Source organism: Phaethon lepturus, unplaced genomic scaffold (genome assembly GCF_000687285.1).
Source record: "Phaethon lepturus isolate BGI_N335 unplaced genomic scaffold, ASM68728v1 scaffold8411, whole genome shotgun sequence".
Taxonomy (NCBI): Eukaryota; Metazoa; Chordata; class Aves; order Phaethontiformes; family Phaethontidae; genus Phaethon; species Phaethon lepturus.
In genome coordinates this window covers 6,799-30,787 of record NW_010516911.1, presented here as the reverse complement: position 1 = coordinate 30,787, position 23,989 = coordinate 6,799, and the positions used below count along the sequence as shown (strand labels likewise).

At 39.0% G+C, this 23,989-nt stretch overlaps 1 protein-coding gene across 1 annotated transcript in view; it reads right to left on the bottom strand.

The window, feature by feature from the left end:
* The window catches only part of OGFOD3 (2-oxoglutarate and iron-dependent oxygenase domain containing 3), a gene marked incomplete at its 5' end in the record, with an annotated part of 59,028 nt that overhangs the window by 28,375 nt on the left and 6,664 nt on the right, over positions 1-23,989 (bottom strand). The window contains 6 exons of the mRNA XM_010296211.1: positions 1,022-1,145; positions 8,502-8,655; positions 14,562-14,618; positions 15,438-15,502; positions 21,865-21,907; positions 22,814-22,889. Of these exons, the coding sequence (XP_010294513.1) occupies positions 1,022-1,145; positions 8,502-8,655; positions 14,562-14,618; positions 15,438-15,502; positions 21,865-21,907; positions 22,814-22,889 (519 nt within the window). The remainder of the gene's footprint in view (positions 1-1,021; positions 1,146-8,501; positions 8,656-14,561; positions 14,619-15,437; positions 15,503-21,864; positions 21,908-22,813; positions 22,890-23,989) is intronic.

Below are 23,989 nucleotides of genomic sequence, written 5' to 3'. Positions count from 1 at the left end.
GCAAAAGTAATCAAACATACAATTCTTCATACCAAACCCAGAATACAGATAATCTCAGAGTTCATCTAAGCCCGTGTTACTGCTGGTAAGTGGATTGCTATGATACATTAAAAAAAACCCCTACACCCATCCCCGTTTTCAGGTAGCGATAGGCAGAAGTCAGTTCTGCTTGCGGTAATGCCTGTCAGCAGACAATTACTGAGACTGTCTTTAAATGAGTAAAATCCCATCTTTTCTCTTGAAAAAAAGATGGAACTCAGTAGGAATATAAAGTTGTCCTTTTTTTTTCTGTGAAAGTGTGACTGGTCTTGCATCATAAAAGGTTACACTGCTGTACGCTCAGTACTCACTTGCCAGACAGATGAGTTGAAGCTAAGCTCTTTCTTCCTAGGGACATTTCCCAGAGTAATGGCAATTTCAAATGATCCACATATTAGAAAAATCTTAAACCAGCCTTAGGGAAAGGTTTGCCTTTTTTTTTTTTTTTTTAATGTATAACTGACAGCCATCAGAATACTCATCCCTGTCAGACCTCCTGAAAGCAGGTATGGACTTACAACCAAGTTAACATGGTTCATCATGTTACCGCAGGTTAGCAGAGCTGTGGTAATCAATCATCTTCACACTCAGCCCACATCAGTTACAGGGTATTAAGGCCCACCTTGAACAGCAAAGGAATTTCAGGCCAGTCTAAGACAAATTGCTTTATTTTGGATTTGCTGTACTCAGTTATCTTCGCTCTTGACGCATAGTGACCTGCTAAGCTGTCATAACTGGATTGCAGTTCTAAGCCCTCCAGCTTTCAAGGAAGTCACTTCGTGTGGCCTATCTCCAGATATTTCAAACTGTGGCCACATTTTAGCCTTTTTGATCTCTACTTCGTATGTAATCAAGCTGAAGACAAAAAGCTACATTATTCCATAGTTACTGCTGACACAAAACAAAGTTCCACTCCATCAGCCCGCCCACAATAAGCAGCACAATTTGGCCTGCCTTAATGCAGGCAACCCAAGACCCTTACCTGCACGGGGCTCTATCGTCTTGTTGGAACCCACATCCATAAACACAAACCGTCCACCACCAAAATCTTCAGTGTAGTCAGAGAGATAGAGCAGTGAAGTATAGTCAAAGGAGCCGTAAGTTACCTAAAACAGTATTACCAAACGTTACCAAATTTTACTCTCATCTCTGCAGAGCATGAATAATTAAGCAGATGATCTGATGGTTTTTTCTATTTTTCCTGTTTTCACTTATTTAATAAAGGGATCTCTGAAAGCTGAGAATTTTTTTATAGAAATTATATATATTCATTAGTCTATTCTATTACGTTTATACACACACTACATGTAAGACTAGCACATTACGTTTTGTATTTCTATTATTAGTTTCCATAATTAAACAAGCACTCTTACTGATTTCTGTCAGACAAAGTCTACTAAACAGCTAGTTAAACAACTACTAAACAACATAGTCAGAAGTTAGACCTTTGCATTGTATCAAAAATACAGGAGGACTCAGATCTACTTATGCTATTTCAAGATAAAAATTTCACCATAAGGTTAAGGGTCAAAGACAACCCAAGAACAGTCTTTGACTAATTAATTCCACCCATTATCTAATCACAGTTATAGGTTTTTGGAAACCTTTTACTCTGTCACCAACTACCACGCAGGAACTTCACGGTAACAGTGAATCAGACCTTCCAAGTAAACACACATTTGTTGGGGGAACTTTTACTCATTTCCATACAGGTTTTATTTAAAAACCTTCAAATGTGACTTACAAAGTCTCTGCTACCTCTCAGCCTACAGACCAAACACTCCACTTTGAAGCATAATAAAGTGATTTTCCTTCCTTTTAAAGTTTGGGGTTATTTTCTGGATATTATGTTGAAGATGGAAAAAAAAAAGTATATAATAATGCTCAGAGTGAAGCTATCTAAATATTTGACACTGAGTTTAGCTGGATTCTGAAAATATTTCCTTTTCACATCTACATGTCATCAATAATTAAAAATACACTTAACATAAATGGCTGTATTCTCCAATTTCTTCACAGACTTCACACAACTCAATCAAGTTCTGCATTAAACTGTCAAACAGCAAAATGGGCAGTGCAGCAGTGCTGCATAAATACACAGCATTTGCAGAGTGTTTTGACTGACCTAGTGACTGTTAGAGGTAGGTGCTACTTCCAAACTTAGAAGTTTGCTAAATATTTTCAATTTTGGTTTAAGTTACATTTATTAGCCCCAGTTAAATTTTGGCTCAACAGCAGTTGTAGATATTATTCTGTAAGGGCAATGGCTAAAGAGGACATAGCAGCAGATGGCATAAGACGGCATTTTCATTCTTACTCATTTTATTATTTTGACCATAAGGGCTTAAAGGAAGAAAGCCAAATCTGGTGAGATGCTGTACTATACAGTCTGAATAACAAGAACAAGAGAAATGTTTTGGTAGTCCCCTTCTCCCCATATTTAACCAAGCCTTAGTAGTATACAAGGCAATGAACGGGAATTAATGAGCACGTGGTACTGCAGCATGTCAAAACAGCCACTCTACAGCCCTCCTCATGCAACCAGCTTTGCAAAGCTATTGTCACCTTCATTGATTTGGTGATAAAACTTCCAGTCAGTTTAAGGAAGTCTTCTGGCCCGTGAAGAGTCGGCAGCATAGTGAAGAAGTTAATGCAACTCACGCTTGCAAGTCTAATGCACTAAAATTGTTTTTATGAACTCTTCAGGGGTGCAGCGATCTTTGCTCCATCAGTGCACTCCCCATCTTCTCCAAGGAGGCTTTACCAATTCTAAACCTTTAGAAGATGACTACAAACCAAAACACGTCTGATTTCTATAGATGACTAATCTGGGGATTAGTATGCAATGGAAAATGGCTTTTCTGTTCCTGTTCTTGTTCATTACTAACTCTCAGCAGGCAGCCAAGGCCTCAGAAATGCAACACTGGAAAGGAGGCACTAAATTATACTCAGTTATTTAAAATGCTAGAAGCCCCCATTTATATCAAATGTATTTATCACCCTGGCAATGACTTCCAGTACCAGAAAGGTTAATAATTGAACCAGAAGTTCAAACTACATGAAAAAAGCTGTCATTAAAACCAGGTGATAAGCCATACAGGCACACTGCAGCAAATCAAGTTTCTGTAGCTCCTTATGAACAATTCAACAGAAAAAAATGCAGGCATTTCCATTTAGCCTGATACTTCATACAGTTAGTGTGCTCTTTTTGAGTACCCTTTACCCAAATGAGTCAAACACAGCTAATATCTAATGGTAGATAATCATAATGATATAAATATCATCCTTCTTCAAAGCCTATCATTATAAATACAACTAATTGTCAGGATTAGCCAGCTGTATTTTGCACTGTGGTTCCCTTGGGTTTTTGAGGGACACATATTTATATGCACTTGAACAGTTGCAGGAATATCCAATAGGTCTGCAGTTACTAAGGTAGATATGTAGTACAGAATCCTCTGCTTTCCATTGCAGAAGAAAATACAAATATATATTCATTTTCCAATCAGCATAGGTCTAGCATGGTATCTTGCAGAAATAAGTCAAAACTGCTCTTCTCCTCTAAGCCTCTACCTATCTCTCCATGCAGATAATCACAAAAATAGCCTTGATAGCTACTTCCAATGTTCTACATGTTGGTAGTATCTATTTAGCAGACAACGTAAAACACCAAATAGCAGGTCTGTGAATTGCAAGGGGCTGTAAGGTAACTGTAAGCTGAGGTAGCAAGTTTGAACAGACACAACAATGAACTTTCTCAGATTTCAGAGACGATGCTGTCCTAAGGCAGAAGAAAGATCTCTTGATGTATTTCATAAATGTCTAACAACACAAGGGGAAGAAAAAAGAAGAGTGAAAAGTCTGCTAGAACAAATAGCAGCTGCTATCAGTGATGACAGCCTCAAGAGCCGGAGGAGAGCACGCCAGTAGAAGGGTCAAGGAGATGGAGAGCATATCACAGGTAAGGAGATTTGAAGGTTTGGCTTGTTCAGCTTAGAAAAGGAAAGGCTGAAGAGGGATACGATTGCTACTTATAAATACAGGGGGATGGGAGGAGGTGGAACTGGCAGGAGAGGAGAAAAATCGCTATAAACTGACCATGAACAAGCATAGGCTAAAAAAAAAGTTGCACTGAAGTCCTGGAATAGCTCCAATAGAAGAAATTAAAAGAAACAAACCAAAACTGATCTTATAGCAGAGCCTGACAATTCTGGGAAGGATGACAGGATCCTCGCCCAGGCAGGGAACTGCAGAAGTCTAAGTCCTGCATCGCTTCCACTACAGAACATTATAAGACTATATTGCTGTCAGAGTTGACCGTGCAACAGCAATTCCATTATAAACCAGACATTTGAAAGGCCCAGCTCCAAACAAATTCCATGCAAGATGAAACTCCACATCTTAAGCCAACACGCTCTATTTGATTTAGATGCTTATAAATTCAACAAGATTAAATGAGTCATTTGGGTGATTTCAGGGTTTCCATTCTTATGTAACTAAAACCCAAATACATTCTAGGGAAAAAACAAAGCCCCATAGAGACACAATAGAACTGCGCTACTCCATTATGCAGTTAAAGTATTCCAAACCAAATATCCAAGGATATTCAGATTGAGAAATAGAATTGCAATAGACTCAGCAGTACAGGGGAAAAAAGCAAGAGCAGGATTTGTGTGCCCCAAGCAGCCTACATCTTTGAACCAACAGTGTGACTTTGAAACAAAAAAATGTGTCAGATTCATTTTTCAAAGGCTAATTCTACTTTTCTTTTGGAAAGGGGCAGGGGAAAAAACAACCCTGAAGTCTTCTAGGAGCAACCTTCACAGTTTAGTTATTATGCAGAGATACATAAAGTGATTTGCCCTATTCCAGGAGGACAGCATAAACAATTATAGAACAAAAAAGCATCCAACAAACTGGCAAAATACTTAACATGCTGAGTTTTATTGATCTTTCTTCAAATCCCTAGTATTCACACTTGTTTTGGAGGCCACATAAGAATACTACTGCTCTTACCTAGCACGCATTTCCTACCTCAGATTAATAGCAATGCTTTTTTTTCCTTGCTTTCAACTGCAGTCTGGAAGTGGTAAGTGAAACTTAATTTGTTGGTAAAAAAAAAAAAATCAAAATACAAGGCAGGCTGACTGCACTGAAGACAACCTGTGAAGCTACACTATTTGTCTAGCCTATTTCACCTTCTGTGAAATATTTTCTGACCTACTGACCTTCTATTTGAATTCAGTCTCCTGCATAGCCTGATCAGCTACCAATAGTTTTTTTTTTTCACCTCTTTCTAAACATGAAACAATATACATACAGGTATAGATAATGTGCACCTATAGTAGGATAAAGTTATATGCAGACATTCCACACATACTGTAACATTTTCTGTAAGCCATAATCTGGCAAACACGTATGTGAATGCTACATCCACAGATAGCTCTGTTCCAATTGCACTTGAGGGGAAAAATAATACCAGACCTTTTGACTCAAACAGAAGTTACAGAGGAGAGAGGAATTAGAGTCTTGTTTGTGCAGCAAGGAAAGGATTCAAGTTATTCCTTTGATGCCAATTCAAGTGAATGATGCACCAGAAGTGAAGGCAGCCAGTGCCCAGTAGCAATGATACATGATGATGTAATTTGGACTTCCATGATGGACACGAAGCGAACAGAATCAAGGATGAATCTCTATCAGACCCTATGTAAGGCACCATTAGTTCGATTCAAATTCTGAATTTTCAAGCAGGCAATGCAAACTGCTCCTATTTAAACCATATAAATAACTGTATTATAATCTGGTAGTAGCTGAAGTCCTGTATCTTAAGAGAAGGGATGAACCACCAAGCCGGGGCAGTTTCCACAAGAATGATCTCAGCCCATAGCGGCTTGTCCATCTCTCTCCAACACCCTCTGCACTGGCAAGAGCATTTGCTCCATGTGAAGACTGAAGATTGAGAAATGCACCCCCAAGTCATGAGCTCAAGAAGCACTTACACAAGAATTCTGCTCCAGGTCTCTAGTCCACCGCACCCATGGTGTGGCTGGGGTCCAGGGAAGTCCTGTTCCCTTGTCCTTCCCCCAAAAAATGGAAGGGAACTGATCCACATAAGGCTCCCAGCTTAGCATGCAATGTTGCTGTCACGACAGCACAGAGAGTGGCCCAACTTTGGCATATTCCCATGCAATCCTTACTGAGAGGATGCTCTTGAACAAGAATGTAAATAGCCACATTAAAATATATTCACCCAAACCCGAAACAAAGCTTAAAGCACAGACAAAAAGTACTTTAACGGTCTGAATGCTTTAGCCTTCCCGATACAGACAACCTACTGCAGAAGTCAGCTGCTACAGAAGTGAAAAAAATGTTCAAACTCCTTATATAAACAGGACAAGCTACAGTTTTCACTCCCAGTGTGATCTAAACAATACTTCTCTCAGAACATACCTTGCAATTTAGCATAAGTCACATTTTCATATTTTACAGCAGGTATGCTATTTTGTGGAGGGCAAATTCTATATGAACAAGGTGTTTGGTAACCGCCCCAACTGGGATAATTCTCTTCACTACTGTCATAAATCAGATACCCAATTATTCAGTATAGAAACTATTAAGGTTTAGGTTACACATTGCAAGCTTAAGAGACCACATTTTGTGTTTGTTTTGTTTTTTGCACCTGGGGGCAGGTTAGAAAAAGCCAAGGCCAATCAGTTGGTGTATCTGCTCCCTGAACAGACGGCCTGCAAGATAAACAAAATGTGGAGAAAACAGATGGATAAAAACAGCAAAACATCTAGCCTGCTGTCCATCATGTACAGGCACTGTCAGGATGCCATAACAGAGATTCTCTTCATAGAAACAAATTTGCTTCTAAATGACAAAGTAACTTGTACATTATAGGAGAGATTTAGGTAGAAACACTTAATTGTGAGGTTATTCAACCACCTTATTCGTTTACCAATGCAAAACACATGCAGAAGAGAATAAAGAGAGTATTGGCAAGCCTAATGCTTGTGCAGACACAAGTCTCATTACAGTAATAAATCAGAGTCTGAAATGCTAAAATATACTTTTTTGGGCTGGAAGAAAAAAGTGGAGAAAATAGCCATCAGCTATTGAAATTTACTGCTTTCTCTTCCCTTCTGGCAGTCAAATTCAATTCTCTGAAAGTGTGGAAAAAAAACTATGGGGAACCTATGAATTTATTGCACTTCACAGAACCAGAATCACTAGTTTATTTGGTGTCTCTTGGAAATGAGTGCAACATGTGATGGAATTCTCACGAACCCCACCAGCACAATTTGCTCCCTGCAACCAGTTCCTACCAGCACTAGTCAAAATAACGGGCACCTCAAAGTCATCCCTACCACCTCTGGTCCTACATCCACTCTTACTCAATGGTTACATCACAGCTTTTTAAACAAGAAGCATCAAAACGCTGGTCTCTTCTTTGTTCCACCTGCATTACTTTCTTCTTTCAAACAGCGGTTGTACCAGGTATCATCACTGTCACCACATTTTTGAAATTTGAGCTGCTTCTGCCTACATGACAAGTAAAGGGCACAGGAGCTTACACCAACGTTGTGAGCAACAACAGATATTATACTGGCCTCAGACTGACTTTTTCCAGGAAGGCAAGGAATATTTCTGTTTGATTTTTCATCTTAGATATTTCAGGTACACTGCCCACATAGAGATTCGAGCACTGAGGCGTAACTTAGATTTTGATGGTTTTGATGGTTTTATTTGGTTCCATCTTGGGTGATCCATGACTCACTCTAGAGTGACTCTAATTTTTAAATCCTGAAACCATGAAATGTGGGTATTCTGGTGTGGGGCTTTTTTGTTTGGGTTGGGGTTGTTTGGTGGTTTTTTTCTTCTTATTTGAGACTTCCATTGTCAGTTTTTATTGTGCTATGCTGCACAGAACCTTTGAAATCAGTTAAATTCAGAAATAAACATCAAATTATTTAAAAAGGGTACTGCATCCCCATTGAAGAACATGGGGTAAGAAAGCCTCAGCTCACATGTAACTGAAGTATAAGTGTTAAGCATTTATCAAGAGGATGAGATCAACTAACAACAGTGACCGACTGACCACTTTGAAATTGCTCCCACCAGACCTGGCTGAAACAGCAATACCCCAGCTGGAAATGCAGGCCTGATGAAACTGAAACACTTTGTAGGTGCAGGTCAATTCAATCAATGTTTCTGACAAAAGAAATTCCTGAGTAGTGGTTCACACAGTTTGTTAATTCTAGCAAAGCTGAAGTAGAGAAAATAAAATAAGGAATGTACTAGTATGTTTCTAAAACTCACTTATACTTCCATTAAGTTCATCCCCTGAAGGATTTTTACAAGCACCAGTTTTCAAACATGTTTGACTGATTGTTTAACACAAAATTACTTCAAAGTGATCTAATAGAGACATTTGCATCCCATCTCAGCCTCCTACTTACCTTGTCAACATGTGGGTGCCAGTATTCATCATGTGCTGTCTTGGCTTCTGTGCTGTTTATTCTCGAGAAGAATGTTGGCTTAGTCAGGTACATGGAAGCAGAGCTGATACCAAACGCCTGAGCAATCCTTTGTTGAATTCTCTGTCTCACATCACTGCAAAGACACAACACAGAACAGCACGCTAAGTGACACGCTTCTCTTCTCCTTCATTCACAGTTACTGCTTTGTCAGGGCTAAGCTTCTTCCTTAGCTAATAAATCATGGGGAACACACACCCATACATTCTCTCTTATTTTGCCTTAAATAAGGGAAATCTACTACAATAAAAAATAAAAAAAAAAAAGAGAACCCACAGTGTTTTAGGTTGGGGTTTGTTGGTTTGTTTTTTTTTAAGTCTCAGAATATCAAGAAAAAAAATTATTTGTCTCCTGTGGCCTAGGTTTTAATATTTCATTATGTAAAGAGTCTGTTTTCCTGAAAAATTCCATGTATATATCACTGTTAATTAATTACTGAAAAGATTAAAGTGCTTCACATATAAATTTTTAATCCAACTGAGATAACTAGAAAGTTGTATCTTCATAAAGGGTTGCCTCTGAAGTACTTTCAAGTATTTTTACACTAATTTTAAAGTAACCAATGCAGTCTCTGGAATTATGAAACTCAGGGGTCTCAGTCAACATATGTATTGGTATCATAACCAGATTTTCCTTAAAAACGCAAGATGTCTTTCCCAACTGTTTTGAAAGATTGAACCAAACTTTTTCTGCCTTGGCTATTCCTGTGTTTTTACTGGGAGACAGGAAGAAAAGAACAGGATTTTTATTTTTGAGATTATGAAGACTAATAATCACCCGTGTGTTACTATACAGAACTGCTTAAATAGCAGCATCCATCTTTCAGGACAGATATCGCTGCATACGGGGCCAGAACAGGGCCATCTAGAACTGCCAGCCTTCATTCAGTCAATGCCACCTCTAACAGAAGAGATTTGTGATTAATGAGGAATACCACTGGCAAATCCCACCAGTAAACACATACAGCTAGTATGTATTTAACTTTGAAGAAATTTAAAAACCAGCAAAGAATGCAATAACACGGTGAGATGAAATTAAAACATTGGGATTTAATGTAATCCTCTATGCTTCTTAAAATCTCTATATGGTTTTCTAATTTTAACACATTCTTAGCTATTGTATTAGTCTTCGTTCCTTCCTAAGTGCTTCAAAAGCAGCACACAAACAAGAAACTCCAAGTAAGCATAATTCTGAAGTTCTGCATGCAATTACATTAGTAGTTTTGCATCTTTTCTGTGTCAGACATTTATTTCTCCACTGAGTAGTACTGAACTTCAGCATGATTTTCAAGAATTCCACCCCCCCCCGCCCCGGTCAAGTATTTCTCTAGGGAACTTAAACAGTGACTAAAAAGAAGTGACAGAACTAAAACCAGACCTACAGTGTTAGGCTGTGAAAGTCACCTCTTAAAAATGTACTTCCGCAAGTACTAAAAAAATGCTAAATATTAATTCTGTTCCTATCTCATCCCCCACCAAAAATAAAACAAAAAACACAGAGATTTGATTTTTAACCTGTCCCACTTTCTGTTTTTAAGGGTCAATTCAAGCTATTTTACATGTGAAATATCAAAACCATTAAGTGAATTTAAAGCTGACATTTTCAGGTATTTACACGGCTGCATGAACTGAGGTTTCAAGTAGAGATCTCCATAGTGGTAGAGTTTATAAAACTGACATCAGGAAAGGATCTACAGGTCTTCCCTCTCATGCCTGTGGGAGCCTGATCTTTCTGTCTGTTTTCCTTCCAAGAAGTAGGACTTCAGAGGCGGCTGCCTTACGTTTCCCAAAAAGCATTAAATATAATTACTCATTTCAGTTCATCATGAATTGAGGGCAGCTGGCACTTTGAACGACCCAACACAAGCATTAATAGCCTAACCCACAAATACTAAAGCAGCATATTCCCTGGCTCTGACACTGGGTGGCCAGTTGCGTCAGCCAGCTGGAATATATCTAACTCTGAAGTAGTTAGGCCACAGTCTTGACATAATTTTAAATCTCCAGTAGTTGTATTCCTCTCTAAGCAGCACTGCTTCCTCTTTCAGGCTGATTCCTTTTCCACTTTCAAAAGCCTTCTATTAAGATTTTCTGTTTGGCATTTATAAGGCTCTGTTAAAGCTGCCCTCCTCTTTGACACTTACGTGCGGTGGCTTGGGCAAGACTGCATGTTTTACAAACCAAGCACGAAGAACAGCTCTACTCAGCTCTTCCCGACAGACAAAAACAGCAGCCAAAAGCCCACCTGGTTTGGGCTGGCCAGTGGGTTACCAAAAGAAAAGGAAAAACTCAGTTTAAGTACGCTGCAAAGAGAAAATGAGCATATTTTTCATAAGTTTGCTTTTTCATGTTTATAAATCAAGTAGGCAGGGAAATTAGTGAATAGGAAGACAGTAATGAAGCAGCTGAGATGACAGGTCTGCAAGTACGACTTTATGTGCTATCCTGGTCTTACAGAAACAGCTGCCTTCAGATGACCCAGGTAGCTGGTTTTTGGGTGTGGAAGCATTCTGCTGGCCTCTTACTTCCCTGTGCCCTACTGGCTTCACGTATTAATCACAGTAGCTTCTTCAAGTGCACAAGGTGACAAGAGGTGCCAACCTTGCATTTCTTCAGCTGACTTGTGTGCTCCTGCCTTTTGCTTCCCTGTGAGTTGTCATCCTACATATCATAGCATCACTCAAACTTAATCAAGACAATCACGGCATATGTAGCAGACTAACATGAATTTTATGCACATAAATAATTTGCTGTTCAACAAAACAAATCGTAAACTATGAAAAAGCCCCACTGACTGTAATGGATCTTGGACTAGGCTTCAAAGAACAGGTCTTTGCCTTTTGCAGTTACAGCTGTGCTAACACATAATACAGATACACCGTGACATCACATGTCCAGGGAGAAAGTTTATAGCAACAGCCTTCCTTAAAGAAAGGGGTCACCAGGCAAAAGAATACTGACTATTCACATCAGAGTTCAATGAGCAACAGGGGTTAACTCGCCTATAATAAAAAGTTGAAAATAACAAAGCAAAAGTAACTTTGCTTGATGTGCAGGCTGCAAAGTCAAAAATGTTAAGTCTCGGGGGAAGGACACTTAATCTTCTGGTTTGCCTTCAGTGCTCTCAGACATATTTGTGAAAACTGGGGAAAAATCAAATTATTTTTTTTAGGGCCTAATCCAGCACATGCTGAAGTCACTAGGAAGTCATTTATTAATTTCAATGAACTCCAAATCTAACATGGAAAAAACAAGCAAAGTAACTCAAACTTGATGTGCTGATCCCTGGAAACAAGACTCCTTTCCAGCAAGCTTTGCTCGTAAGAAAAACCCTTCACAGATCACCTTCCTAAAGAGAAATGATAGGGTCAGAAAGGAAATGTTCAAGACTGGATTCTTTTTCAGATCAGATGCACTAAGCAGAGCTCCGCTATGGCAATAAATATACAAGTACAGCATCCAGTCAACAACATAAGTAACAAATGAATCCCTTCCAGAATTTGTCAGCAGCAGTCCTTGCACATATGCACTGACACTGGATGATACCAAAATGCACAGGCCAGACTCAGGGAGAGGCAGACGAGCATATGATCACCTACAGAAGCAGTAACTAAAATTTATTTTGGATTCAGGGTGATGAGGAAGGAAAAAAAAGCCTTAGAAGTCTAAGGAACATACAACTTTAAAAGAAAGGATATTCACTAGATCGCAAAGTTTCCAGCTGAATGTATCAGCAGCAGCATAAAAGTCTGAGTAAAAAAAAAGTGCCACAGAAAAGTTTCTGTAAGATACAAGCTCTACCAGACCAAGCAAAAAAACGCACACCCAGAAACACTACCCTTCAGAGCCACTGCAAAGTGCAATTCCAGTACGGTGACAGGAACACCCAAATCTTCGCAAAACTACAGAACTTCTCCAGCCCACTTGTCAGCACCTCCGTGCTGCTCCCAGTGAAAAGCACCAAAGGCAGTAGCAGCAGACTAAGCAATGCCCTTCTACAGCCAGAAAACGTTAACACAAGCCAATGAATAAAGGGAGAAAGCACACTACCAGCTCCTCCTCTGCTCTTTTTATGTCTCTACCTCAGTAAGTTGTAAGATTTCTGGAATAAATTGTTGACGGTGCCATTTTCTGCCAAACTCACAACCCTTAAACCAAGCATTCAGGTCTCTCTTCTGGACAAAGATGCATCTATTGTACAAAAGAAGAGGAATTGCTGTAATATGCTTGGCAGATGGTGGTTAAAGCATCAGCCTAGAAACTGTAATTGATTCTGAAGCAACATAATTTTGACAGAGACAGTTTAGGAACCAGCCTCTTGGCTCAGAATGCCTACTCAGATAGGCATTGCTATTGTTGCAACCGGTAATGCTTAGACATGAATTACACTTAGTTATTTCTCTCAAGAGCGTATTTTTAAACTGACTTTGGTAGGTAAGTGAAAGTAATGAAAATAAGTGCTCCCAAGAATAGCATAAAAATTATTCATTAAGGACACAAGGTACTACAGCCCATTAAAGCACTGCCATTAATATGAACAGAAGCATTTAATAATGTATTTTGTATTAGATTTGTATCCAGCAGACTGAAGCATGTCCCATATTTGCAAGAAATAGCAATGGAATATTGATATTGCCTAGCAGCTGTCTCATCTCACAGTATAAGGATCAGAAATCAATAAGAATTATTGAAAACACAAATGTTTCTGTTAACATGAAACAGAAATATTCTTTAGTAAGACACCCCCTCCATACACTCATGGTATTTCTACAGATTCTTTGATCTTCTACAGAATGGAAGACAAAACAAAGACTATTTTCAAAATATTCCCCACTACCTTGGTGAGGCAGAGACTATATATTTTATACAGTCAGAGTTCAATAATAATCCAGGACAAATTTTTGTGATTCTGGGGGCAGAAGACAACACATTTTAAAGAAGTTCACCTATGAAGGCAACAGTATCTAAAAATAGTTGTTGAATAGAAATAAGCTTTAAGTGGTTAATATTTTAAGACAAATAAAATTACTAATAAAACTGGTAAACCTATTTGGCAACTACTTCCACCACTAGAGGGAGATCATATTCCTTCACAAAGGCAAAAAAAAGAGACAAGAATTAAAATGTTCAAGCCAGCTACATTAAATTATGAGAAAGCAACTGAAATGCTTAACTGAAGATTTATTGTGTCTAGTCAACGAAGAAATGCTTGTTCCTAAATTTTGGCCACACACCTTCACAGACACATTGAACTCATTACATTTGTTGTCTTCGTTAAGTATATGAGCAGGTCTACAGGAAAGTTAAAAGCATCAGATGCCAAAGCTATTACATTATACCACTATTTCATATTCTGGCTTCTTTGGGGGAAAGTATGCTCTGCTCCTCTAGCCAGAATATTAGTAATTTGAAATCCTTCCACTTCCTGCTTTACCATTTTTTAGGGGTTTTTTTTTAGTAAGTTTTGCTACACTTTACGCAAAAAAACCCAAGTTCCTAATGTAATAATAGGATAGGATTGCCTTTATCATCTAACACAACACCTCTTGGATAACGTGTGTGAAATAGGAGTTAATACTAAAGGATTTCACACCCCAGCTGTAGTGTTCCAGCATATAATCACAGGATGCAGATGAAGCAGCTCTCCTTGCTTGCAGGTCTGCAGGGCTGGCATCAACGCCTTACACAGAAAGGGAAATATGTGGTGCTACCATCATTCTCATTACATTGACACCATCAATACTGTCCTGACATTGGCAATGCAGCCAAGTTCAAAGCAGCAGATGTTATTTATCAGGTAGTCACCAAAAGGTCCTGTTACTTATTTCCCTCAAAGCATGTTAATTGTCACAGGAGATTACTATTTTGAGCTGCAAATTCAACCATATATCTAAATCCAAAGGACAATCCCCTCCCAAACTGCACTCTATACAAAATACAGCAACGTTTGGTGGTTCATTCAGCAGTTTTTTGAAATCTTTACCGATATAATGCAAAATCCTCTTCTGTGAAGATGTCTTGAATTTTGTCCCCAAAGTACCTGAAAAATTAAACAATCTAAAAGGAGGAATTGCTGAATCAGACTGCCTGAGTAATAGGCAGTACACTCTCATCCCCATCTGTGCTTTCTCCACAGTCAATAGATGAAAACACAACACAAAAAATCCTACAAATGCTTTTGAACATGATGTTTCCAAAGCATTGCTCAAAGATTAAATGTTAAAACATTAAAAGATCAACATGCAGCAACTGATAATGGACAACCCAGGCATGAAAAATCCCTTCCCGTATCATGAAATAAGCACATGGATTCAAATTGATTTCTTCCACTACTGACAAACTGGACTATAACTGTGGAAAAAACACTTTTATTTGCTGGTGCAAGAACAACTCTGAAAATAAAGGTAATAGTAGCTTTCAAAGAGCCCAGTTCAACATGAGATTGGTTTTCATGCCACAGAAGTTTAACTGGTCACGGAAGCTGTGCTGAATCTAAAGCTTCTACAGTTTGTCATTACTACCCCCCGTCCACAGGGACATGGATTCAAATTGATTTCTTCCACTACTGACAAACTGGACTATAACTGTGGAAAAAACACTTTTATTTGCTGGTGCAAGAACAACTCTGAAAATAAAGGTAATAGTAGCTTTCAAAGAGCCCAGTTCAACATGAGATTGGTTTTCATGCCACAGAAGTTTAACTGGTCACGGAAGCTGTGCTGAATCTAAAGCTTGTCATTAACATCAAACATCAGTTTGTCATTACTACCCCCCATCCACAGGGCTTGAGAATCTGAAAAGGCACCGAGCACTGAAGGTGTAGGATAACATGAGGCAGCAGGCCACAGCCCCATTTTACCTGTACAGATTAACAAAATGCTTCCCCAGTGAAAGAGCTCCTGAGTGCAAGTCCAAAATTGATGCCTGAGAAAGAAAACAGAAAAGTAGGAAAAATGAGCATGAACAGGTTTTATCATTATTTAACTAACTGTCCCTAGTTGGCTCTCACTTTCCACAGCCTCCCAAATAAAAATACTAGTTTCTAGCATTTGGGTTCCACAATATTAATGCTTAATTTACAACTACAAGCCTCCCTCAGTTTGCTGTATAGATACACAAAAGATTAAGCTACTATGAATAAAGTACAGGGCTGCTATTCCTGAGATACAAATCCAACATACAGAATTGCCAGAGTCTTCCTCCATGGGCTAGGGGTAAGACTGTGTTCCTGGATCCCTTCTCGAAGGCTTTTCTCTTCCACACAAAGATGACTAGTTTCCCAACATTTGTCAAGCACTCAAATAGCAGCACTAATATTTATCTTTCCCAACATTTGTTATTAAAACTTCTCCTTCACCATGAGTTCCTGTGTACTTCTCATTTAATACCAACATAAAAGTCTGTTTAAATGAACAATTATAATTCCAAGGCTTACTAGAGCCAAACTTTTCCCCAGTTTCTAAACCGCTGTAAAAGAAAACCAAAGAGCAAAAAGGTTTTTTACATATGAAAAGTCAATCCATTTCTTCATCCAACTGAAGCCAAACACTTCTGCTGAACTCCAGACCAAGCTAAGATTACTATTCAGATTTGCCAGGATAGGGCCCTACCTCTCAGGACTCTAAATTATTTCCCTAAATTGAATAAAGTGCACTTTTGTATGTCCCTTGCTGTTCACAAAATACATGTTTGTTTTGTATCAGTTAAACAGTATTTAAAAATATGACTTCTTAGTAGCAGTCTTATTTTTTTATACTGGAAATATCAAGTAGCAACAGTTAATTAACCTGACCGGCACCAAAGTAATGACATCTTTGATTTACAGTATCTGGGCAAAAGCACTCATCTTGGAATTTGGCATTTCTCAATGCACCACATAGTGTTCACATTATTCTAACAAACTCCAAACAATAATACCACTAGGTGAACTGCCTGGAAAGAATGATAACTTCCATCTTACCAGCAAGAAGAATTTCTGGGCTTAGTTGGAACAGTGCTGTTTGAAACCACTTTTTGATCTTTACCTAAACGCAGACAGGCTGGTGAATGAGCAGCAGAAGATCATCAGCGCACAGACATGTCAGAGCTGCAATACAGCTTCACGTTCACCCTCAGCCTCAAAGCACTTTTCTTCCCTCCTGCTCTGGATCACGTCAGAGGAAGACACCCATGACAGTCTCTCCACAAAAGAAAATTGTTGCAGGCTCAATTGCTCTGAGTTTCACAGCTGAATCAGGGGAACTCCACCCCCTTTCAAAAGGGATTGTAACAACCTGCTTTTATTTAACCTACCCAAATCATTTTATTTACCCCTGAACAAAGCTTTAAAAATATATAAAGTAACAAGCTATTCAAGTGGACATAGCATGAGCTTTTCAGACCTCCCCTTCCCACAGAAGTTCTCCAAAAGCTTCAGAGGACTGTTATGGAAACAAGTAATCTCACACTCATGCAAGAGCAGCTCTCATAATAAGCTTTACTCAAGCTTCCGAAGGAAAACATTTTCATTTAATGGTTTCTGGTTCTGTACAATAATCTAAGCTAGAAGAGGTAAAACTACTCCCACGTAGCTTCAAAAATATGCTTGTGATCATGCTAAAGCAGATAAGGAGAAGTAGCAGGACACATTTCAAAAGACAGATTTAATTTAAAAACAAACTGCCTTTCGAATACTTTCAACATGCTTTCCAAACATACACATTTCTTCTCACTCCTCAAGCTCCAGATGATTACCTTTGGCAAGATCCTAAATGACCAAATGAATCAATAAAAGACACCCCCAAGAACTGCAGGTATTCATAGTTGAAAGAGAGAACAGCTACCACAGAAAGCCTAGAAAAGCCAGATGAAGACTGAAAAGGGAATCTGAAAAAGAATATTGTTCAGGGTTGTTTCAGACAGAGGAAGACAACTGAATGCCAAGCATAGAGAGGGATTTGATTGCACAAGAGCACGGAGCTATTTGTTTAACAGCTACCTTAGAAAGAAACTGAAACACATTTATTTTGGCTTCTGCCATTTCAGAACATTAAACATTTTCAGCATCATTTCCTGCACTGATAAGAATACCTTAGCGGAAGCCTGTGTCAAGACCGTTACGGTGTTGACGGTTGGTCCTTGTTGATCAAGGACCAGCCTGCAATTCAGGCCAGTGTTCCCACGATGAAAGCTCTACAAAGTCTACCTAAAGATGGCAGGAACACTGCAAACACACATACACACACGCCTATTTCCAAGAGATTAGCAGAACTACCCCAATATCCTGGTTTACAAAACTTATAGAAAGGAAATTGAACTTACTTAACAAAAAAATAAGGCACAAATATATGCTCTTTTGGACCTTCGGTATTATTAGTCCCACATTCTTCATCCTCTCACTGCTAAAAGGATTCAAAAAGAACATGCAAATAACAACCATTTCCCAGCATATGGCAAAAAGGCTCAGTTTCACCATCTTGCAAAGCATGATAGGCCCTGCCTTTGATCCTCACTAAAAGGGATCGCCAACCATTAACATTCACTTCTACAGCAATTCCACCTTCTTCCTCCACCCCTTAAAGTTTAAAAAAAAGTCTCATTTAAAAGAAAACAGCAGACACTGCCCAGAAGACAAACAAAATGCAAAACTTACTTCTACTTCTGACAGAGAAGCTGTCAGAGCTCAAAAAAAAGCTTCCCCACTCCTCCTGTGGGAATGCTCACACACTGGAGCTGAGAAGGAAGAGCAATAGAGGTTCTACATGGCCACCGGTTCCTGGGCAGCATCAAACTTGCTGTCACTGCAGGCAGTCTTACACACTCTCAAAACAATGACTTTTAAATACCCTTCCCTACTTGTATCTTGAGATTAGACAGACAAGGGTTATGTTCTTGAGGTACTGCCTCTTAAAAATAAGACTGATTAATTATGAGACACAAGCGTAACCAATCAAATTTATACATCATTCAGATTGCTGGAGGTGCAGGTTATTACTGCAGAAATTAAATGCAGTATTTAGCTATGGAGTCCAGCACAGGTTTACACTAGATACAGATTAGACACAAGCAGGTCCTCTCCAGCTTCCGAGAGTTAAGTCTAAATAATCACACCAACACACAGCTGTAAGTAAAGTGAAAGACACACTGACAAGTTCATCTTTCAGTCCTCACATGTGTTTCCTAAGAACTATCAGGAAGCTGATTCGGAAGGAAGAAAACTATGCAGCCTGTAGTAGAGTATGAGATAGGACAAGTATTATGCAGAGGCTTTATCTTCCCCCTGGAAAATGCAGAGCTGACAGCATCTTGAGAACTTTGGAGTTTGGTTATGAGGGCTAAAAGCAGAATAAGGAGGGACATGGTCTGCAGAACCGCTGTTCTAAGCATGGGTTGGTGGGCCCACATCAGAAACCCTTGTTTGGCATCACAGCTACACAGGTTGTTTGCTTCTCCCAGTCATTAAGAAATGTCATTTTCCCCTGCAATAGGGAGGTCTCAGTGGCTACTCCTGCCAGTTTTGCTGCAACACAGAAAGCAGACTGCAGCTGACCGGCTGCACCAAGGGTTTCTTTTCTGGGGCTTCTAAGTAAATGCCAATAGATCTGATAGTAAATGAGTCATTTTGTTTACACTAGAGAGATGTTACGATGGCAGCACCTACAAAGACGTGAAAGAGTGAATCATGACTAAAGTGGTAACGCAAGCAGGGATAGAGTACAAGAAAATAGTAGGTAGGGAAAAAGGGGAAATGTCATTATCTTTATAAGTAAGAAAAAACCTAAGCTAGGCAAACATCAAGAGAACTAATGCAATTCACATTCTGTGAGTAAGGAACAGAGTATAAGACTATTTTAGAGACATAGAAGAGAAAGCAGCATACTGGTGGAGAAGATGCTCCTGTTTGGATTCTGTTGAAAGTTAGACTAGATTACAGCAGCCTCTTCTAGCTTCACTCTCTGTGTGTAAGTAAAAATAAATCTAGGAAAAGTTAAAGGAAGATAAGAAAGCAAGCTCAGCATGACAACTGGGGCATGACTCCTGGGAGATTTCAATAATTCAGATGTTTGCCAGGACTTTCTCAACACAAAAGAATGGAAAGGGAAACAAGTTTTTGTGCTATACTTCAGTACTCCAAGGAAGCAGAAAGAGCAGCAAGCAAAAGGAGGAGAGAATTGAGAGTCACAAACTGCGAGTTTAGGTCTTTAAATTAATAAATTATATCCAGACACATAGACACAAATCTATTTCTGTGAATTCAAAATGTAAGAAGTATGACATAAAAAAAAAATCAGACATGTTGCTTAAAAGAGATTAAAAGGAAACCAGCGAGAATGAAAATGCAGTCTGCACCCCAGTAGAAATCTGAAGAAGTTTTATTTGGAATAGTGCAGAGATCGAAGTGGCTAAAGAAAGAATTAAACAGAAACAAGAAGTTATCTAAGGAATTCTTAAGGAAAAAAAAATAGTCTTAGAACAGACATAATTGGACAGAATTATCCAAACACTGTAAAGCCTAAGAAATTTAAAGCAACAAGCTAGACCTAATCCAACAGGCTTGAAGCTTGAGAGGCATACAGGCAAAGGAGCTAGATGAAGTAAGACTTAAAACATTTTGTATGCTATGTAGGCAAGAGATTTGAAATGGTAAGAGTCTCAAATGAAGAGAGAGTTTCATCTATACATCATCAGCACACATCCATCAGTAATGATATCTGGGAGCCAAGATAGCACTATCGGGAAAAAGATTCACTCCATCACATGGGGAATACAAGCATGCAGATCAAAAGAGAAAGGAAAACAGCAGAACGAGGCATAAAAGAAACTAGATAGAGACTGCATTTAAAAGCTTCTCTTAAACCTGATCTCTCAGAAACACTGGTCAGCTCTTATTTTTAGCATCTTTCAGTAATTTATCCACTATTTTGGATATGGCCTCAATGCAATACTACACAACTTTCTTCTTGCACCTTTCCCTAAGGAGTAACAGCATACAATAACTTTCTCACATTTACAGATTATGAGAAATGTGAGAAGACCTGAGTCAGAGCCCAGACCTCTCAATGGACATCAAATTTCTTAACAGACTTATTTTATTGCAGCAATAAAATCTTCTTCCCTCCACCACCATTTCCCTCCCCTTTAAAAAAAAAACCCACAACTCACAATGATGCTTCCAAAATGATGTAGATGATGGATTTGCATTTGTCTGATACTCTGGCATGTTGTCCAAGTAAGCCAGCTCAGGACTCCCGCCCAGCTCTGTGCATTGAGAAGCAAGTTTACCCCTCCTCATGTCTCCTCCAAGCTCTCTCTGCCTCAGTTTCCCCAGATCCCTGACCCCCAGCTGGACGTTAGCTTCCTGTGGTCTTCCATGAAGCCACTGTGTTACACACTGCCCTTCTAATCCCTCTTTGTGGAAGTCTACTGAAAAAAGTCACATGTATGTCCCAAAAGAACAGGATAGAAAATGCACTTGACAGCACTAATGACAGGAGTTAAGCTGAAGGTCCTGACTGGCAAAGTAATCTAGGCAAAGTGGCAAATTATGCAACCACAGAAGTGAAAAAAGTTCAAGGGAACCTACAGACTGAACAGAGAATGTTAAGTCTTATAAATATATTGTTTCAGATGGGCAGCACTGCTTCAGTTTCACGGGTTATATTTTTTGCAGTTTTTTCCCCTCAGCAATCACGAGGACAATAAAGTCTTATTTTTTCATTGAAACCTTTCTCCTTTTCTGCTAATATACACCCTAATTCAGCAGAGGCCTAAAGAAATTCTTGTGTTTACAAATATTCAAGCAACAGTTTCTGTTCGTACACAAAAACATCCTGAGAACAAAGACAGGAGAAAACAGTTAAAATGAATGTGCTTGTTAGAGAAGTGGGTTTGTTTTCATTTTTAAAGAATACTATTCAAAGGTCTACTTAAGACATAACATGGCATTTTTTTGTCACTACACAAAACCCATCTTTACATGATAGCGTAAACCACTGTAATTTAGTTTCAAAGTCAGACTTGTGCAGCTCTGCTGTAGTAACTGTTTGCAGATGGAGAAGACCAAATCAGTTCAAGAGAGGCACTAGAAATAACTAAACTGAACAGGAAGCGTCAACTGTATGGCAGAAGACAGATTACACTGCTAGCAGAAGTATTAATGGGAAATAAAATAACTTTGCAAACAATTTTTTTTCAAAGTCAGAACGGAAGGAAAAATACTCCATCTCTTCTCCTTGAGCATATGGAAATGCATTTCTAATCTTGCCTTGGCAGTAAAAGAATGTAAAAAGTAACAGGACACTGCTCACCCCTCCATCAGATCCTCCCAAGGATAGTCCCCTCTCTGCTATTCTGCAGGCAAAACAATAACCTCAGATGAGAACTGAAGTCCGATTACATTGTCCTTTAATGACATTATTTACAACATGTTACTTTGCAGTAAGTGGTATTTGATGCATCGGATATAACCCCATTGAGTTAATACAAGCTGCCCATGTATTTGAAACGGAATCTTGCAGCCTTTCGTGAAAATAAAGTATCTGTGCTGCAGAACATTTCTGAGCTTGTAGCCCCCTTCCATAAATCCCCAAAACACACCCCCCCCCAAAAGAGTCTTTCAAATACATTCTGGCCAAGTAAGATTAAACATAAAAACTCTTATCTTTATTCTTAGGGGCAGTACAAATAAACCTGTACAATGCAGAAATGCTGTATCAACTAGCTAGCAAAGCACCTACACAAGCTGCATATCGCTTCAAGCCTTACAGTGACATTCCCCACTTACATGATTATCAAGCGCAAATCATGCTGCAAGAGGCTGATAACTTTTCTAACTGCATAATTTGACAGTGTCCCCTACTATTTGATTAAAACTCACCACTTGATATTCATAGAGGACTATAGGGTCAGCACTAGCTCATAGTTACCTAGAAAGAGACTCGTGTGAAAGGAAGGTTATGTTGTTTTGCCCTGTTTTCAAAGGCCAAGTGAAAAATCCTTTAAAACTAACTTAATTCATTTTCCTTTTTTCCTCTACAACACTCATGCCCTACGGAGCTATGCACTCTGTGTGAGAGAACTGACTCCACCACAGCAAAAATGGAAGATGACTTTTAAAAAAAATAAGAAAGTTTAGTGTTTTAACGAGTTTAACCCGTCCTCCTTCAGCTAATGAGCTTTGTGCTACACCTTAAACACTGGCACACTGTCATTAAAGTAAGCATTTGTAAGAGTTAAAAGAGGCAAGAGAAAAATTACCTACGGATTCTTTCAGCTTCTTCCCTTGTGATTACTGCATCAGTCACCCCTCTTCCACACTTTCTAGGAGTGCACCCTGGAACACAAAGACGAAGAGAAAAAGAAAAGATCATATTTCAAACAAGTTCAAAACAAGCCTCTATTAATATTCTCCTGCTCCACTTTCAGATTCACAACATTCAGAGGGATACTGGCAATCTCAGAATATTTTAGATCACTTACACTACAAGAATGTTACACCTCTATTTTGAGGCGTTAGGCACCACAATCAGAGAGAAGACAAGCCAGCCAATGTCACTTTTGCTTCTGCACAGATTCAAGTCCCCAGGACTCATCTAAGCTACATCACTTTCCCTGCTATGACTGGTTGGTATAATTCGGGGTAATTACACCAACTAAGCTGACCAGTTGTTTCCTGCTATGTGCATAATGCAGTTCAACAGAATGGAGATGACCCAAAAGCAATGAATCTCAACACCCAAAGCAGCACAGGCACTAGAGATGTGGCTATCATGCATGACCCAGAGCCTCCAGTGCTTAGGTTCAGCAAAATGCACAGCAACACTGTGCCTTTAAAAACAAACAACTTTTCCTGTTGATCAGAAAATAAATCTCAGAAAACTTAAGTTTGTTACAAGTCTTTACAGGTTTGTTACAAACTTTGGGATTAAAATTGCCTGACTGATGTTCCTTTGCACATCTACCACTTCAAGCTAGATAAGATGGCCCTTGTTTAGTAAGGGAATATCAGACACATCTGTATCTTGATGTACATGCAGCAGGACAGACAGATGCAGTCATTTTTCCCCTTCTTCCCAAGTGCAGAAGTAAAAACAAAAGTTCCTGTTTATATAACTGATCCCTGAAAGGAAGACTATCTTAGATGATTTCATCTTACACGCTCTATTCTAGCCTTCAGATGGGCAGGGCAGGAGCCAGAAAGACGCATGGATCCTTCCATCTCAGGCAGACAGTTCCAAAATCAGCCAAGATCTCTAGCAACTAAATCCCCTTAATATCATATGTCCACATACAAAATATTTTGTATTACAGTGCAAGTAGGTCTTCAATTCAGAGGTCTAGTACACACCACTCTTAGGTACAATACACAACATCAACAGTTCTGTCCCAAAACCAAATAATCTCAGGATAAAGAAACTCAATTGTCCTGAAAAA